General features: G+C 47.3%; 2 protein-coding genes across 3 annotated transcripts in view; one reads left to right on the top strand and one right to left on the bottom strand.

Annotated features, from left to right (window-relative positions):
• Positions 1–1119: 1119 nt before the first annotated feature.
• On the bottom strand, positions 1120–3537 carry LOC128810823 (skin secretory protein xP2-like). The gene is made up of 2 exons (XM_053983970.1): positions 2511–3537; positions 1120–1151 (listed from the first exon to the last, which is right to left on the bottom strand). Exons 1-2 carry the CDS (start codon positions 3535–3537, stop codon positions 1120–1122), a joined length of 1059 nt encoding a protein of 352 aa, XP_053839945.1.
• The window catches only part of PTPRE (protein tyrosine phosphatase receptor type E), a 95058-nt gene continuing 79655 nt past the window's right edge, over positions 3089–18491 (top strand). The window contains exon 1 of one of the 2 annotated variants that reach the window (XM_053983758.1): positions 3089–3145. The gene's annotated coding sequence lies outside the window, so the exon portion shown is untranslated. Of the gene's footprint in view, positions 3146–13223; positions 13287–18491 lie in introns of those variants that run through there. The other variant, XM_053983759.1, reaches the window with a different exon arrangement.

The following is an 18491-nucleotide window of genomic DNA, read 5'->3' as shown; positions in this document are numbered from 1 at the left end:
TCAAACATTGCCTCTTCCCTATAATTTATTTTCTTGAGCTTGCCCAGTTATTCCTACTTTGAAGAGCTTTTCCTGTACTTTCAGGCTGAGAAGTGTTTGCAGCCACAGAAATCCTGGGTCTGTGTCAGTTTTTTGCTGTCCTGCCTCTGATTTTCTGATTTTTTGGAGGGAATTCAAAACTTTGATGATATCTTTGAGGTCACTATTTATAGGAATATATCAATATAATTTAAAAAAAAATATTTAAGTTTTATTCATAAATCATCCAAATGCTTCATTAGCATAGTGGAAGTCATGCAGGATTTGATTGAAGCTCTGAGGAATAAAGGGAAATTTCTTACCTTGTAGAAAATAATAAGAAATCTTATTTTTCTTCCACTACATCAGCAAGAAAACCAATTTACTGCACTGCCACCGAAGTTAGAATGTGGGAATACCCAAAATAAAATGTTGGTGTTCAAATATTGCATTTTTCCTATCATTTACTCCCAGAGCTTGAGGCAGAGAGTACCAGAGAGCACTGGAACTGCTCTGGGTGAAGTTGCCAGCAATTCTGCTGGAAGAATGTTCCTTCCAAGGAAGGGATGCAGGGGCTGGGGCCAGCCAGGAGCCGTGGGAGGCCCTGCAGCATCTCTGGAAAATTGGAAGCAAAGGTGAAAGGGCTGCCAAAGAGCTGCCACTGCTGAGAGGGGTTTGATTTGTGATGGAAAGAGAGGAAAAGACACCTGGGCTGGAGGTGGAGGAAGGAAAGTCCCTGTGGGATATTGGATTATCCCAGAATTGGGATAAATGTGGGATCAGCTGCTCGTTGTTGTCATTTTTTTTTACAGGCTATATTTCAGCCTTCCACTTTCTTAAATTTATTTTTTTGGTGCAGCTTCTGTCTTCTATTAAATGGCTACAAATCCCACAGCAGCTTTGTTTGGCATCCTCTCCCCTTTGTCAGCACAGAAATTCCCTTCAGACCTTGTCTGGTGAGATCTGAAATTGGGTGTCAAGACATTTCATCCTTCACATCCCCACTCCTGGACCTGAAATCTGGATTTCTGGCTGAAGCTCTCTATCAGAGAGACCAGACCACCCTGGGTTGTTTTTCTGCAGCCAACAAAAAAATCAGCCTCAGGCTGTTGGCTCCAGCTCGTTGCTGTATCCTGGAAAACACAAGTGGCATAAACCTGGCCTTGGAGCATCCTGGATGAGACTGGGAGGACGCAGAGCTGGGGACTAACGAGGCTAAATTATCAATATAATCATCAGTTATGGATGTGAGTGGGGAAGACTGGATGTTCTTTTTACAGCTTTATTTCGCAATTGCACGATTTATTTAGATGTTCTCCTTCTCTCCAGCAAACCCCTTCACACCAAATAATGTATTAAAGATTTTATTGTGCAACTTGGCTTCCCATTTCTGTCTTGTGACTCATTAATTTTGGGACCACACAGCCAAATTGTGTCTTTAATTCCTGCATTAATAGAAAATGTGGTCGTTTTGTCCAATACATATAATAATTCTATTTATTTTATCGCCTGGCTATAAGCACTCATTTAAATTAATATCCAATTCCTTGCAGTTGGTTCCCAGTGAGAAAATCGCTGACTTGCACTCATTTATCTGCAGAAACGTTCATTAAAATCCAGCTCCTCCCTGGTGCTGTGCCCGCTTGCACTGCCACGTCTGCTCACGGAATTTCAGCCTCCCACTAAATCGTGTTTCCCTGTCAACACGATGCCAAAGGGACGTAATTAGGCCCTGATGAAGTTTCCTGCAGAAGACACAGCTATTCACAGATGTTCTGATATTTTTTTTTTTTTTTCTTCTGGTGGGTCTTTCTTTACACTCCCCAATTGTTTGACATCCTTTGGAGCACCTAAACACATTGTGCATGGGCATTTGGGGGATTGAAAATAATCCAGAGTTAGATTAAGGTTAGGAAAGACTTCTAGGATCTCTCCTGGAGGAGGGATTTCTTCTGCTGGGATGCTCTTCTTGCTCTGGGACATCTTGTGGAAAACTAAACTGTGGTGTGCATTGATATGGGGGAGGTTGAATGTAAAATATAGAAACATTAAGGCTGGGTAAGACTTTTAGGATCTCTCCCAGAGGAGAGATTTCTCCTGCTGGGATGCTCTTCTTGCTCTGGGACATCTTGTGGGAAACTTAAACACGGTGTGCATGGGCATTGAGGGGTTTGAAAGTACTCCAGAGTTTGATTAAGGTTAGGAAAGACTTTTAGCATCTCTCCTGGAGGAGGGATTTCTCCTCCTGGGATGCTCTTCTTGTTCTGGGACATCTTGTGGAAAACTTAAACACGGTGTGCATGGGAATGGGAGGCTCTGAAAGTAATGCAGAGAATCGTTGGGAAAGACTTTTCAGATCCCTGGAGCAGGGATTTCTCCTGCTGGGAGGCTCCTCCGGCTCTGGGAGAGGTGTGTAGCAGGGACTGGAGCCAAGATGCGCCTTGAGCCGCGCTGGCTCCTGATTCCCGCAAATCCCCTCCTCCCTGCCCTACTTTCGCACCTGCCGCGGCTATTTCGGGTCTCCCGTCCCGCCTCGCTGTCCCCCGGAGGGGACACCGGGGACCGCCAGCCCCAGGTGTGTCCGTCCCTCGCAGCGCGGGCAGCGACACATCCCGGGCGGGGTGGGCAGCGAGGGGACGGAGCCTGGGGGGGCGTCCCGTGCCCGGGGGCCACTCCTGGGGACATCCCGGGACGGATGGGGACACGGGCGGGTGCGGCATCGCTGCAGCCGGGCGCTTCGGGGGGGGGAACTCGGGAGGGAACGGGCGCTCTCCGCACAGCCGCGGCGTGCCGGGGCGCGGCGGTGGCGGCGGCAGCGCTGTCGCTGTCGCTGTCGCTGTCGCTGTCGCTGTCGCTGTCGCCGACAGAGCCCCAAGGCCGCGTCCCCCGGCCGGGCCGCTCCCGCTGCAGCGCGGGCCGTGTCCGCCAGGCGGCGCCGCGGGCGCCGCGGGCGGGCGCTGAGCGCGGGCTCGGGAGCGGGCTCGGGCTCGGGAGCGGCCGCGGCAGCGGGAGGAGGCGGCGGCCAAAGGGAAATTTCCTGCCGGGAGCCGCCGCCCCGGCCCACAGCGCCTGCCCGGCCGGCCCGGCCGCGCCGCCAGCGGCCCGCGGAGCCGCCGCAGCCGCGCAGGTGAGCGAGGCAGCGAGGGAGGGAGGCAGGGAGCGGGGATGCCGCCGCCCGCAGGTGCCGGCAGCGGCCGGGCGGCTCCGGCGGCTCCGGCGCTCCGAGCCGGGCGCGCACGGGGAGAGAGCGCGGCGCTGCCCGGGGCCGGCCCTGGGCGCCGGCGCGACAGCGCGGCCACATCCCGGCAGCGACATCCCGGCAGCGACATCCCGGCAGCGACATCCCGGCGGCGACATCCCGGCAGCGACATCCCGGCGGCGGCATCCCGGCGCGGGGGCAGCGCGGGCGGGCGGATCTCGGCCGCGGCTCCTCGGCGGGGCTGGGACCGCGCGGCGCCCGGGAGATGCGGGACGCGCCGGCAGCGGCAGCGCCAAGGGCACGGCCGGCTCCCCGCGCATCCCTGGCCATCCCCGCGCATCCCCGGGCATCCCTGGGCATCTTTGGACATCCCCGCGCATCCCTGAGTATCCCTGGTCATCCCTGGGCATCTTTGGACATCCCCGCGCATCCCTGAGTATCCCTGGTCATCCCTGGGCATCTTTGGACATCCCCGCGCATCCCTGAGTATCCCTGAGTATCCCCGCGCATCCCTGGTATCCCTGGGTATCCCTGAGTATCCCTGGCCATCCCCGCGCACCCACCGCGGGTGCGCTCCCCCGGGCTCTGCCCCGCTCCCGGGATGGGGCTGCCGCCTGAGCTGCGCCTTCAAAAGCGATTTTCTCCCGGCGGTTCCCAGCCAGCCCCTCCTGAAGCGAGCGGGGCCGGCGGCCGCGTTCAGGTGAGCGGGACCCGTGGCTGCGGACGAACTCCCGTGGTCTCCCACGGTCAAGGCTGGTGTTGTTTAAACTCCCTCTGTTTCCATTTGTTCCATTTATTAGTTGGCTTTCACGTGCCTTTTCACTGCTTCCCACCGCGGGATTTTATTTTTCTCTTTACTCGCGGCTTTGCGGAAAGGGTTAACGGGTATTTGCTGTGGGACGGAGCAGCGTTTTCTAATTGTGAAAGGCTCTCGCCTGCTTTTTTTCCCAATTTTTTCTGTGAGGTTCCTCTCCATGTGGCTTATTTCCGTAGCGTGAAGTGATTTTCTGCGTATTCAGCTGTGTGGCTGTCTGTGTCTGATTTGGATGGGGTAGACGCTGCTGAGCTGAAAGAAAAGACAGCACTTATCGAGTTGGGGTTTTTTTTTTGAGTTTTTTTGCCCTTAGATGTTATCATCCGTGGAAAGTAGAAATGAAGATGCAGAGAATTAAAAAAAAATATAAATTTAAGTGCATCACAGTTGTACCTTCTGTACATGCTGTGTTTGGGGCTTATAAATAAATAAATAAAATAAGTAACTTCTGATGAAAAGTAATGACGTTCAGCTGGAAGCTGGGTGCAGTTTAGAAGAGATTTAAATGTGGCTAAAATGTGCTTTCCTCGTCCTGGAGGGACTGTTATCCCCCACTTGGCTTTGCTGGGGGATAAATGAAACCAGTTAAGCTTAGAGTGGGAAATTCTAGGGGGTTTGGGCTCTCGATCAGGTGGAATTTGGGCTTTGAGAGGAGCCTTAATGTAACGAGGTGTTTGTGGGGCTTGGGGTGGTGGCACTGGGGAGAGCAGGGTGGGGATGGAGTGGGACAAGCAGGAGGAGGGGGCCGTGGTGTGGATGCAAACCAACGTCACCTGTGGGGTGATGGATCCGCCGGGCACAGCCAATTCTGCTGGAAACATTTCTCAAGTGCCACGAGGAGTTGAAATGTGCGGCGGGAGCGCAGAAATGTGCGAGAAGAAGGGAAAGAAGAGAATGTGAGAAACAAAATGGTGTGGGCGCAGTGTTTGGCTGCTTTGCTGTGCTCCCCAAATAAAGGGATTGCTGTGCTCGGTATTCCTGAAATGCAGGGATTCTCCCAAGCACAGAGCAAAACTGAATTCCTGCTTTGAAAGCTTCGCTGACACCTTTAATAAACCCAGACATCTTTCTGTACCTAAAGCAGGGTGCTGGGGCTGTTTGGGCTGCAGGAATTTCTCCTCAGGTGTTAAGTGGGGCATTTTAGCATATTTGGGTCCAAGTTTGTGTTCGCATTTTGATTTTTTTTTTCTTGCTTTCCGCCTCACATGTTTATGGTTATTTACCTGCTAACAAACTCAGTCGAGGTTTTTCATCTCTGAGTAAGGGCTGGATTTCCATAAACAACTCTCTAAAATCCCTGAATTTTCTTAGTCTTTATTCTCCTTCCCTCACCCTGCATGGCACTCCCAGCTCCTGCGTGGTGTCAGGAGTGAACCCTGGGGGCTGAAACGATGGGGAGCTGGGAAAGGATTGCTGGGGCACTCAGCAGGTTCAGTAAAATGGAAAACCCCCCCCTGTCCCACGCAGGTTCCCGTGGGGCTGGGGCAGAGCTGCTCCCTGCCTTGCACAGAGTGGGCTCTGCACCTTCCCAGCTGGAAGGTGGCAGCAGTGCAGGAGGATTTTGGAGTTTGTTGGGTTTCTGGAGCTGGTGGTGTCATGCCCAAAGCTGCAGAGCTGTGTTATTAACTGAGCTGGTTTCAGAGTGTGATCCAGCAGAGCTCTGGCTGGTGGACTGGGTGACCTTTTTCTCACTCATTTAAGAGGTTTTGTGAAGAAAAAATGAGTGGACAGGGGTTGGCAAGCTGCCAAAACTGTGAAATGGAGCTGGAGGAAGTCAACACAATTCTGCCCTGTCACAGATGTCCTTGGTGTTTTCTGGGAGCCAGATCCACGTGTTACAGAAACACAGAAGGGTTTGGCTTGGAAGAGACCTCAAAGCTCATCCCATCCCACCCCTGCCATGGCAGGGACACCTTCCACTGCCCCAGGCTGCTCCAGCCTGGCCTTGGGCACTGCCAGGGATCCAGGGGCAGCCACAGCTGCTCTGGGCACCCTGTGCCAGGGCCTGCCCACCCTCCCAGGGAACAATTCCTGCCCAAAATCCCATCTAAGTGTCCCCTCCCTCAGTTTAAAGCCATTCCTCCTTGTCCTGTCACTCCATGCCCTTATCAAAAGCCCCTCTCCAGCTCTTGTTATCAGCAAAGTGTTCATGTTCTTCACGCTTGGCGATGCCAGGAAAATTTGTGCAAGGTTTTGGAGCAGGTCAGCTGCAGTGGAAAATAAAAAAGAGCAAGCATGGAATGCTGTGGAGGAGGAAAAGCAGGAAGATCCCAAGGAATAATGAATTGTTTGTCGTGCTGCTGGGAGCACACAGAGCCCACCCTGCTCCTGGAGGAGAGGGAGCTTCTGCAGGAAAATGGTTCAATTCTAGACAACCTGAGGATTGTGCTGCTCCCTCCTGGGAATGATGCTGGCATTTTGTAAAAGTGATGTTGTGTTTCAATCTCTGTTCCCAAAATATTCCTCAGCATGGATTTATGGCAGGGCTTAGCAGCAGCTGGAGATCCCGTGTGTGGTGTCATCAGTGAATGGCGATGTTTTGGTGGAAAAAAACCTGCCTTTAAATGGGCATTTAAAGTGAATTACTCTGTATCTGGACATGCAATGAACATTTCTCAGGAGAGGAGGTTGAAAACAGATGTTCTGGGTAGAAGCTGGAATTCCATCCTTATTCCAGGGGGGCTGGCAGGAAGGGACCACATTTCCTTTAAAAACAGCGAGGTGGGAGCAGCACAATGGGGTGGGTTTGGTGAATCAGACTCCAACTCTGCTCCTCATCCAGCACCCCTGGGGAGGCTGCAGGGTTTTTTTGGGGGGGGAGACTGCAGGTTTTTTCGGGGGGGGAGTCCACAGGTTTTTTTTTGGGGGGAGGAGTCCACAGTTTTTTTTTTTTTGGGGGAGGAGTCCACAGGTTTTTTTTTTTTGGGGGAGGAGTCCACAGGTTTTTTTGAGGGGAGTCCACAGGTTTTTTTTTTGGGGGGGAGGAGTCCGCAGGTTTTTTTGGGGGGAGTCGCAGGTTTTTTTGGGAGGAGGAGTCCATAGGTTTTTTTGGGTGGGGAGTCCACAGTTTTTTTTGGAGGGGAGGAGTCCACAGGTTTTTTTTTGGGGGGGAGGAGTCTGCAGGTTTTTTTGGGGGGGGGGAGGAGTCTGCAGGTTTTTTTGGGGGGGGGGAGGAGTCTGCAGGTTTTTTTTTTTTGGGGGGGGGAGGCTGCAGTTTTTTTGATGGGGAGGTTGCAGGTTTTTTTAGGGGGGAGGCTGCAGTTTTTTTGGGGCGGGAGGCTGCAGTTTTTTTGGTGGGGAGGCTGCAGGTTTTTTGGGGCGGCATGCTGCAGTTTTTTTGGGGGGGATGCATTTTTTGAGGGAAGCTGCACTTTTCCAGCATCCCTGCAGGCTGGGGAGCAGCAGCAGAGCAGCCAGACCCGAGGGATGCTGTTTGGATGCCCGCAGTGAGCACCTCTCTGCTCCTTGCTGGGCATTTCATTATTGATCTCCTGCTGCAATATTAATGGCAGCAGAATCCCTCTGTAAGCTGCAATATCGTTCTGTGCCCAGCATGGGAAGTGCTGTGAATTGGCTCCATGAATTATGAAGGAGTTTGGAATTGCCTGGTCTTGGTGGAGTGTTTATGGCTCCCCTGGATGTGGCTCTGGTTTTCTGAGCTCCCAGTGTTCTCAGGGAATGGTTTGGGTGTTGCTTGTGCTGATTTGTGATGTGATGCAGCAGAATTTGGGCTGAATGAGGAGTGGATGCTCTGTGCAGGATTTCTGCATCTTTTTAAACTCTTTGTCTTGTGTTTTTTGCTCATTGTGCCTTTCTGCACAGGGTTTCATCCTGGTGGTGTTTTTGTCCTGTCTGATCTGAATTGCACAACCCCAAATGCTCTAAGTGTTAATCATAAAAAAAACCTGCCTGTATTTATTCCAAACTTCTTGCTGAAATGTTGATATCTCTTCAGGTGTGTTGTACAAATATATTTAATACTTGTGTAAGCCAGAGCTGAGTTGAGATACTGATAAGGCAGCGATTAGGAGGAGCTCAGCAGCAGCATTTTGTTGAAGTGTTTTTACAGGATTTAATTTTGAGTTGTTCACATCATGGAGTGTATTTTTAAGGCATGTTCAGCCGACTTGCTGCAGGTATAATAATAATTCCATCCCTGATATCCCTCTGCCTTCCCAAATCCTCTGTGCTTCCTGCAGAGGATGCCTCACCAGTGACATCCCCTGCCCCAAAAATGCCCTTTCCCCTTTGGCTGCTGGCACTGACTCAGTGCTGAAATGGCAGAGTAAAATCTGCTCACAGAGATCTGCCTGTGTTCAAAGGTGTTTCCTGGCTGAGGGGAGGAATAAACCTGGGAAGAAATTTGCTGGATTAGTTTGTTGCTTGCAGTGATGGTGGGCTGTCACTGGGAAATGTACGACAACTCAGTCCTGGGGTTTTCTATCCCTTTTATCCCCTCTGTAAAAAGGAAAAAGTGTTCAGTCCTGAAAGCTTGTCTTACCCAAGATTTCCTTTTTCTAAGGTACAGCAATAGTTTTTTTTTTTTGGTAAGAATGAGAGGTCTGACAAAATACAAACCGTAAATCAGGCAGAAGTGAGATGAGACATAAACTAAAAAAATATCTGGGCGATAGAAGTGACAATTTTGGGTTTTCTGTGTTGGGAAGAGGCAGCTCTTTCCCACAGGAGTGTGAGGATGCCCCAGCAGCTGGAACAGCTGTTCCCTGAAGATAACACACAAACAGGGATGCAGCAGCAACAAACACCAGGGAGAATGAGGACTTGGAAAGGCTTTGGTTTAGTAGGACAGTGAATTTTAAAGAGAAAGCAAATAACAGATTTGCAAGGGAAGAAGTGAAAAGTGTGTTACTCATGTCACTTCTAGAAGATCAGGACACATAATCAGGACAGCTGGAGGATAAACCTCTGACTTGTAAGTTTTGTTGCTCTGGAGAAAATAATTTAGAATGAAATACCCAACTGCACATCCATGGCAAGATCTCACCCTCCTGAGCTCCATCCGTTCCCGGTGTTCCCTTAATTGCTGTGGTTCTGAGTTTTCTTCCTTTCCACCAAAATCAATCTGTTTCCCCTGGAATAACTTCTGGAGGGAGCTGAACTGGAGCTGCTGTGGTTCATCCCAGTTGCCCCTTGCAGACCCACAGAGCAATTTTGGTTGAGCCAGACTGGGATGAACTGGGAACTCCATGGTTCCAAACCCCCCTTTCCAACACAGCAACGAGTGTGGTGGGTCCAGTGCTGGTTAATCATCAGTGTACTCACTTTTTGTTGTCAGGTAGGATTAGGAGAAAGACAAAGTAGGCTCAAAATTTTAAAAGGATATAAAGAAAACCTTATTAACACTAATTAAAAGAAAGAGTAATAAGAATTAGAACAAAACTTTCAGAACATTTCACCTCCCCCCACAACTTTTTTTCTTTCTTACTGACAAAATTTAAAATTTTAGTCAGTTTATTACTTCTGGAATAGTCTTTCTTTAGTTTACTGAGGGAGAGAATTCCTTCTTGTTAATGTTATGGAGACTTCTCTAGAAGAAAACCCAGTTCTCTCCTGGCTCTTTTGAAGAGCAGCTACCCAGGGAAATTGGTAATCCTGAAATCTCTTATCTTCTACGAGGCTGTGGGGTGATTGGGCTGGGGTGAGGATGGAGTGGTTGACTTTGGGTTGGTTGTAGAGTTGTTGGTTGTTCCCTGTCTGAGATCCTGAATCCCACAGGGGCTGCTGCTGTCCTGTCTGGGAATTCCCAAAGGTGGGACCAAGCTCCATGAGGTTCACACCATGCCTGCTTTGATCTTGGAGTTTGCTCCTGTCATTTCTTACCTCCCTTGGTTCTTTTCATGGAATTTTCCGTCCAGAAGAAAATCGAACTCTGGTAAATGAAAGGCAGCATGATCACAACTTGAAGCCAACGATGAAAATTCCTGCTTACAGACCTCTGGTTTGCAGGATATTTGATAAAGGAGCTGTAAATATTTCTTCAGCAAGAGCTGTAATTCCTCAGCTTCAGTTTTCACTCCTAACCCTCCCCTCAGCCTGCACACTGTTTCTTTTGGTGAATTCGATCTTGATTGTCTTTTGCCCTTTAATCTTGTCATCTTTGCTGGTTGTCCTTGGAGGATTTATTTTCCTTTGCATTCCTAGTCTTGGTTTCTGCTGGGATATGCTGTGGATTGTTAGAGCTGCAGTGCTGGGCCTTTCCTGAGTAGTAAATTCCTGATTTAAACAAGCCATAAATAATGTTTGTACCCCGTGTTCTGTGGGTTTAGATGTCTCAGGAACTGAATCTGCTTGATTTAAATTTGGGCTTCATGAATGTCTTCAATCATGCTGCAGAATGTCACTTAAAACATTTAATTATTCAATGATATTAATTGATCTGCAGCCTGTCTTTCTACTAATCTGATAGAACAAAGTTTGCAAATTGCTGCTGAGAGCAGGATTGTGGTGGAACAGCTTTTGGATAGCAGCAGAAAAGCCTTTGTGTGGCCACGTTAAAATGATAGATGCTCTCCCTGTTAAACACAGGCCTGAGTTTAAATGGGTTCATGTTATCATTTTGTTTGCAGATGTCAAAAGCTCATTAATTTTAAGTCCAACTCCCTACCTTGCTGCTTCAAATAGCTTTTAAATTACACGTGTGCTGATCAATCTTGAAAAGCCCAAATTAAAAACTCAGCCGAGGGCACGTTTCAAGGCCACGGATCCAACACTTAATTCTAATCTGTTTTCCACAGGCAATCCTCCCACTCCAGCACTGGTTCCCAGCAGAAGTGGGGGGAGAGGAAGTTGTAGAGACTTAAATATTTCTGGGAAGGCGGGGAGGAAAGGAAAAGGTGGAAACAGGGAACTATATTTAAATAATGACCTATTTACATTACACAGTTTGAACTATTAGAAAATGACTTAGGAGCTTGTGGTGTTGAGATAATTGATTTTGTCAGAATGGGGCATTTTTCAAAGAGGAACCTCAAATCCTGGGGTCAGTTTTGGGCCCCTCAAGACAAGTATCTTTGACTGTGAGCTGCCCAAGTTATTGATCAGTTTTGTGCACGTGTAACTCGAGCTGTAATTTGTCCTGAAGAAGCTCCAGAACTGCTGCACTGCATCAAACTATTTGCCCTTGAAATTTGGCCTCATTTACCAGAATTTCCCGAGGAAGAAACCTGAATAATTTCCTTGGAAAATCACTGAGCCCTTTCTCTGTGAGCAGAGTTGTGCATTTCTGTTTTTTCATCCGTGCGGGATGCTGCTGCTGACCGGGCTCTTCCAGGGCAGTTTTGCTCTGTGCACTTTTCCTGGAATGGGATTTCAGGCTGGCCAGGCCATCCCTGAGGGTTTTCCCCCTCATTCCAAAGGCTGCACTGGGAGCTGTAATGGGAACCAGCTCCGGGGCGTGGGAAAGGAGCAAAGGCAGGAACTGTCCTGCCAGACAGCCTGTGCAGAGCTGTGCCCAGCTGTGCAGGCCTGGGGGAGGGACAAGGCAATGGTGGGCTGATTTTTTCAGCTGGAAATGCACTCACAGCTGGGTATTTATTTTTTTTTTCAGAAGTGTGGTAAATGGTTTTTAACCATTTTTAATTTTTCCTGGATTTAGATGTATTTGAATCTCTTAAATTTGGTGCCTCAGCTCTCCTGAGGCTGAGCATAAACCATGTCTTGGGCTGTTTTGTGTCCATCCAGCAGTGCTTTGGACACCTTTAACCATCCTAAATGATCATTTTATTATTCAAAGATATTTGATCCACACTCTCTGATGAGGGAAAGGACTTTGGGAGATAAACTAGTGGAGTTTTGGTGTTGGGCGATGCACATTTATCACACATTTATGTCTATACAAAGAAATTGATTCTTACCACCAAAAGAAATGAATCAAAACCAAAAGAACAAGACAAAATAGAGGAAAATATTCTTAAGGTGTGATTTCTGTACAAATACCAATGGTTACAGAAAGTTCATGGAGGGTTTGAACGGGAATAAAGCAAGGTGGGATTTGATAGGAGTGAAACTTCAGCCGGTTGTTTTTAGTTCCCAGGGGAGGAAGTGGCTTTGCTGGGGAGCAGAGGTTTTGGGAAAGGCAGAGGTTTTTGGGATGAGGAGAAGCAGGAATTGAAGTGAGGGCTGAGGGATGCCCAGGGCGAGTGGGGGTGAAAATCCCACCTGAAGGACGGGGTTTGGAGGATCCATCTCTGCTCTTCCCCTCCCTCAGCTCCAGGGAAGAATTCAGAGCTGGTGAAGGCGATGGGCTTTGAAATTTCTGCTTTGAATAATCAGAGCCTGAACACAGAAAACACCTTGCACGTGTGACTTTATGTGCATAAAACATTTTGTCATAAAAATTGATTTTCAGAGCAAGATCTGCCCTCGTTTTTTAATGCCATGAGTGTGGCTGAGCTGTGGCTTTCACTTAGTTAAGCTCATTTCCCACCATGGCTTTGGTGGTGGCTGTTGAGAGTTGCTTGGATGTGTGAGGATGAAAGGAAAAAGGGGGATTTTTGGAGAAAATATGAAACAAAGAAAAGGTGGATTTTTGGAGAAAATACAAAATAAAAAAGGTGAATTTTTAGAGAAAACATGAAAGAAAAAAGGTGGATATTTGGAGAAAGGATGAAACAAAAAAGGTGGATTTTTGGGGAAAGTAGGAAACAGGCAAAGGTGGATTTTTGGAGAAAGTAGGAAGCAAAAAAAAAAAAAGGTGGATTTTTGGAGAAAATATGAAACAAAAAAAAGTGGATTTTTGGAGAAAACATGAAACAAAATAAGGTGGATTTTTGGAGAAAACATGAAACAAAAAAAAAGGTGGATTTTTTGAGAAAGTATGAAAAAAAGGGTGGATTTTTGGAGAAAGTTCGAAAAAAAAAAGGTGGATTTTTGGAGAAAGTGTGAAACAAAAAACAAGGTGGATTTTTAGGGAAAACATTGTATTTCTCTTGGAATTTTCTCCCGGAGGTGCTAGCAGCCCTTTGCTGATGCCCGGGGCTGCTGCCTGAGGACCACAAACACCAATTGTTTTGGGGAGCAGGACTGGCTCTGGCTCTGAACACTGCAGCCATTCATGGGCGCTGCCTCCGGGCTCACAGGAGCCTTTATCCCTGCAGGGAAACTGGAATTTTCCTCGGGGACAGAAGCAACAAAGCCCAAGGGGGAACATGAGCCCGTTCAGCAGGGATTTGTTCCATCCTGGGCAGGGCAAGGCAGGAGCGTAGGGAAGTCCCCTCTTCCCTCAGCCAAAGGCAGGTGATGACATTTCTTAGTTTTTGGGGGCTTGTGGTTTTGTTTTATGGATTTGAGGTTGTTTTTTTTTTTTTTCTTAATCTCACTAGGTCAGGAGGGCATGATGCTTTTGTTAAAAATTCCTTGTAGTACTGGTGGTTTTTATTATAGTGTTATGTAGTTATATATATAACTATTATGGTTATATTATATTATATTATATTATATTATATTATATTATATTATATTACATTATATTATCATTGTTATATATTATTATGATATTTATTATGTATATTATTATCATTTTGTATAGCTCTTTAAGCATTGCTGAATTGTGTCTGGGGGATGTAAGCACGGCAAAGCATTGTGATTTCAGGCAGAAGAGGAACTTTTCAAGCTGCTTTCAGCACCTCAAATCACTGATTGGAGTGATGCAGCACAGAAATATCACAGGCAGCAATGCATTTGCAGAACTGGTGGCAGCAGGGATTTGCTGCTTAGGGGTTTGCAGCAGGAGCTAATAAATTATCAAAGGTATTAAAGAGATTCTGTTAATTTGCAAGGCTGAAAACACTCAGAAACCACAGAGGCATTTGTGTAATTTCCAGCTCTGTGTTTAAGAACTCCCATGAGGAGCTCTTAAAAGCACCAGGTGTTTTCTGGCTTTTTAAGTCTCCCTGGAAACATCTAAACAATTGCATCATGTTGTTGCTCTTTGGTCAGAGTCTTTAAAAGCCGTAACTCTTGTCTAATTGCAACATGGGATGTTTGGCAATAGGAATTTGGGAAATAACAGCTCCTTAAAATAGCCTCAAGCCTGAGGCATGGTAAATACAGAATTAATTCTGGTTGTGTCAGGACAGTAAATAGTGACACTAGGTAATTGTTGTAGTAAAATTAAATTTGGGGTCGTTGGGGCAGCAGGGTTGGTGTGTTTCTTTCGTTTGGATTTTTTTAATATTTATTTTAATTATGATCAAATTTAAATACTTGAGCGAGATTCGTGTTTATGGCAGCAATGCCCTGGTGTTGTTGGGCCCCAAAAAGAGGATTTCTCCATACAGAATCCCCACAGCCCACTTTGCTCCTGGATTCCTTGAGAGCTCTTTATTTATCTTATCTTTCCCAAGTCGTGCAAGCAGGTATTGAACACATTTATGCTGATGTCGCTTTCTGTAGGAAAAGGCAAACAAGGCATCCCTTGTTTATAAATTTCTGGAATGCTAAAATCATCTGTGTGCTTTGTTCCCAAGCAAACAAAGTCTGGACAATGGGGAAAGGATATTGTTATTGGGCCTCGGGGATGCTCCTACTGCATTTTATTTTGAAATAGCCTTTAATACATCTGACCTGATGTCCTGGGCAGGATAAGAAAATTCTAAGTGGATCGCTAGCTTTGCTTATTTTGGGAATTTTCCTTATTTTGGGAATGTCTCTGCTGGTGTTGTTTGAGTGCCTGTCCATGAGCTTTTGGCCAGGTAGGATCAAATCTTTAAAACCTCCTTCCACTTGGATCTGAATGGATGAGGAATCTTCAAAATCCTGCATCCTAGAGAGGCCTAAAATTATATCACAGCCTTGCGATCCAGAAATCTGAATTACTTCTCCTCTCACCCTCTCATAACATCAAATTTAAGGGACAAATTTATGCTGCGGGTTGCTGGCAAAGCTTTATTTTAGATGCACTTTGGTGTTAGCTGCATGCCCTGGAGCAGGCAGGGATCCCTCGCTGCAGCCTCAAGGAAAGCACTTGGATTTCACTCCAGCCTGGTCTCTTTGAGCAGGTTTGGGGCGTTTTCCGAGGCTGTTTTCCAGGAGAAGGAGCAGCGTTCTTGCTGGGAATGCCGAGCCGTGGTTGCTGTGTGTGGGTGGGCTGTGCCTGGGCCTCGTCACCCCTCGTTTTCTGCTCCTCTCTTTGGGAGAGGCCTCCTGGCCACTGATGCCTTCAGTAGCATTTTTTACTGCGAGCATTTAAAAGGAAAATCCTGCTGCTTTTCATTTGGCTGTCCTGTCCTGATGTTTCTGGGGAACAAATGGAACAAATGTGTTGCATGTTCTTTCTTGCTGAGTTGACCTCAGTTGCCCGTGGCCCACGAGGACCCGCCAGGAGCCAACTGAGGCTGTGCAGACTTGGTTTCAGCAAGATTTGTGCTGATCTTGGGATGAAATATTTACTCTGCGTTGTTTTAATTGTGAAATAATTCATGGAGTTTGGAATGAACCAGTTATGGGTAAGGATGTGGAGCTGCTGGAGTGATCCAGAGGAGGCCATGGAGATGCTCCAAGGGCTGGAGCCAGGCTGGGAGAGCTGGGGAGGCTCACCTGGAGAGGAGAAGGATCCAGGGAGAGCTCAGAGCTCTGCCAGGGCCTGAAGGGGCTCCAGGAGAGCTGGAGAGGGACTGGGGACAAAGCAGGGAGGGACAGGACACAGGGAATGGCTTTAAGCTGTCAGTGGGCAGATTTCGATGGGATTTTGGGCAGGAATTATTCCTTGGGAGGGTGAGAAGGGGCTGGGATGGAATTCCCAGAGCAGCTGTGGCTGCCCCTGGATCCCTGGCAGTGCCCAAGGCCAGGCTGGACACTGGGGCTGGGAGCAGCCTGGGACAGTGGGAGGTGTCCCTGCCATGGCAGGGGGTGGAAGGAGATGATTTTTGAGGTCCCTTCCAACCCAAACCTTTCCATAATTCCAAACTGGGAATCCATCAGCTCAGAAAGGCCTTGGATGCTGTGCCCAGAGAAGCTGTGGCTGCCCAAAAGCATCCAAGGCCTTTCTGAGCTGATGGATTCCCAGCTCCGTGTCGTTCATGGCTGAATCCATCTGTGTAGGCACATCTGGCCACCAGTTTTTGAGAGAAAAGTTCATCTGAAAGACAGGCTCTGTTATTTGAGCCTTTCAGAAGCGACCAAGCCACAGAGGGTGTTTTCTTTGTGCAAAAACAGAGCCTGTGCCAAAAGCTGGGCATAACTCCCCACCACTGAAGGGGTGGGAGCCTATGGATGTTGGATTAAGCCTTTTTCTGACCTAGAGATGGGGCAACTGAGAGGTCTTTTAAAACCTTTTCTTCCATTTTCTGTTTTATGTGAAGGGTGAGACAATACAGATGTTGTAATTTACGCTATTGCAATTAGAAGTTAACTATTTTTTAATTACAAGTGTTTCTTGGTTTATTAGCTGTTGTTACACTACGTTGTAAATGGTTAATTAGTTGAAATTACTCTTTGTGAGTCTTACTACAATGTATCTTTCATAGTTCTATTTCTCTAAGGTATCTAGTCTTAGTTAAAAGGCCACCCTTTACAACTTGTTTCTCTCTTAACAATGTCTGTCCTATTCTATAGTATTTCTAAGTTAGTATTTCTTATCTCAGAGTTTACATACAGATATATACTATGTGAACCTTCTGGCAAGCTTTGAAAATTTTCTGTAAATCCATTTCCCACATGTGGAGAATCCAGTCTGCTTCTAGATTAAATCCCTGTCATTTGTGGACTTCTTTCTGTAAAAATGTGTCATGACTGGAAGTCCTGTCAGCCTGCAGGTGACAGGAATCACTGCCCTCGCTGTCATCCTCAGCCCTGAGCAACTCCTGGAGCTCTCTGAAGATTTTTCCACGTTCATTTTTGCCAGTTCTTGGCTTCTTTTTTCTTCTTCTGCCAAGGTCAGGGTTGAAGGCACTTGAGAGGATAGGTCACGTTCAGGCTGAGATGTTTCTTATTTCTTATCTGTTTTACAAGTTGTGAGTTCTACAGCGTTCTACTGACAATTACAAAATGGCCAACTGTCTCTTGTTACGAGGTCTAAACTAGCCAATTAAGAAATGACACCTAAATTATTTTCACTTTTAACCCAATAACTAATCACTCATGCCCACAATGAGGACTTTTTTGTCCAATTTCACAAAACCACCCAAACCCATGGAGAAGGACCAGCCATCACCCTAAAACCTCCATCTTGCCCCATATGTATTGCTATATTCTAAAACCCCAAACTCTGTGTTTTCCACCCTGTGACATCACACACTTCTATCCAAACTCCACACCCACAATCCCAGTGCGAGCAATCAATTTTTAAGCTTTCTCCACAGCCTCAGGTCTAATATAGCATTTTTCTTGTGGGTCTGTGCCCTTCAGCACAGAAAGTTGAAAAATCTCAGCATCCAGGGTTCCAGCACGTTTTGTGTTTCAGCTTGGAGCTGTACAGCTCCTTCCTCATCAGAATTTACAGAACAGTGAGAGTCTTGTGTTTTTGTGAGGAGTTTTATCAATTTTGTTTCAGCCTCCCACGGGAAGTTTTTGTTTTCCATTTGGATTTCTGGCTGTTTATCCAGCCTTTGAACAGGAACATCTGAGTGCTCCTGGAGCCAGCAGGAATAAGGACTTAAGGAAGAACGGAGTTCATTTCTTTTTGGGTCATTGTACTGAAGAACGGCTGAAATAAGCAGAAATTTATACAAATCTGGGTTTTCATCTCCCACATTGGACAAATAGTTGGGCTGGCTTCTGCAGAAGGTCTCAGGATAGCAGCATCCAAGCAAAAAGGTCAGATCTCTGTAGGACATACCTAAAAATCTTCAAATGAAGGAAATTTTATGTAAATGCAAACAAGAAATGCTCCCTGAGGGCAGTAACTTTTAATTTATCCCCTCAGTGTTACGAAAAACAAACTTGGAACCAATTTCTGCTCCTCAAAGCATCTCTGGAGGGTGCTGTCCTCCTTCCTGTGCACTTCTCCAAGGAAAAGTCCTCTCCACTGGGCTCAGTATGGGAAGCTGGAAGGCAGAGAAACAGTTTATTCACATCACATTAATCCTAAAAACTAAAGGAAGAAAAGGCTGTGGGTGAGCTTGGCATCACGGGACTTGGGTAGTGAAAATTGCCAGTTGTGGGGGGAAGTCACATCTCCTGCACATCACAAAATGACCAAACAGCTCCTTGGGTCCTGCTGGTGGATCCTGGAACGGCTGGGGCTGAGGAGAGGCTGGCAGGATGGAGATGAGGGCAATGCTCCAATGTTTCCTGCAGCTGAGGTGGGAGATGGTGAGAACCCCCCCCCCCCCGAGATAAAACTCAGTGCCTCAGACAGGAGAGATTGTGTGTGCTTATCTGGAAGTTCCCTTTCCTCCACGCTGATAACATTCTGAGGAGAGTGAAAAATAGGAATTGCCATCCCCAGCCTCGTGTTATCGCTTTGGGAACAGCTTTTCTATCGCTCCAGCTGATGGGAAA

Source organism: Vidua macroura, chromosome 8 (genome assembly GCF_024509145.1).
Source record: "Vidua macroura isolate BioBank_ID:100142 chromosome 8, ASM2450914v1, whole genome shotgun sequence".
Taxonomy (NCBI): Eukaryota; Metazoa; Chordata; class Aves; order Passeriformes; family Viduidae; genus Vidua; species Vidua macroura.
The sequence above is the reverse complement of the archived record's forward strand: the minus strand, read 5'-3'. Positions and strand labels throughout refer to the sequence as shown.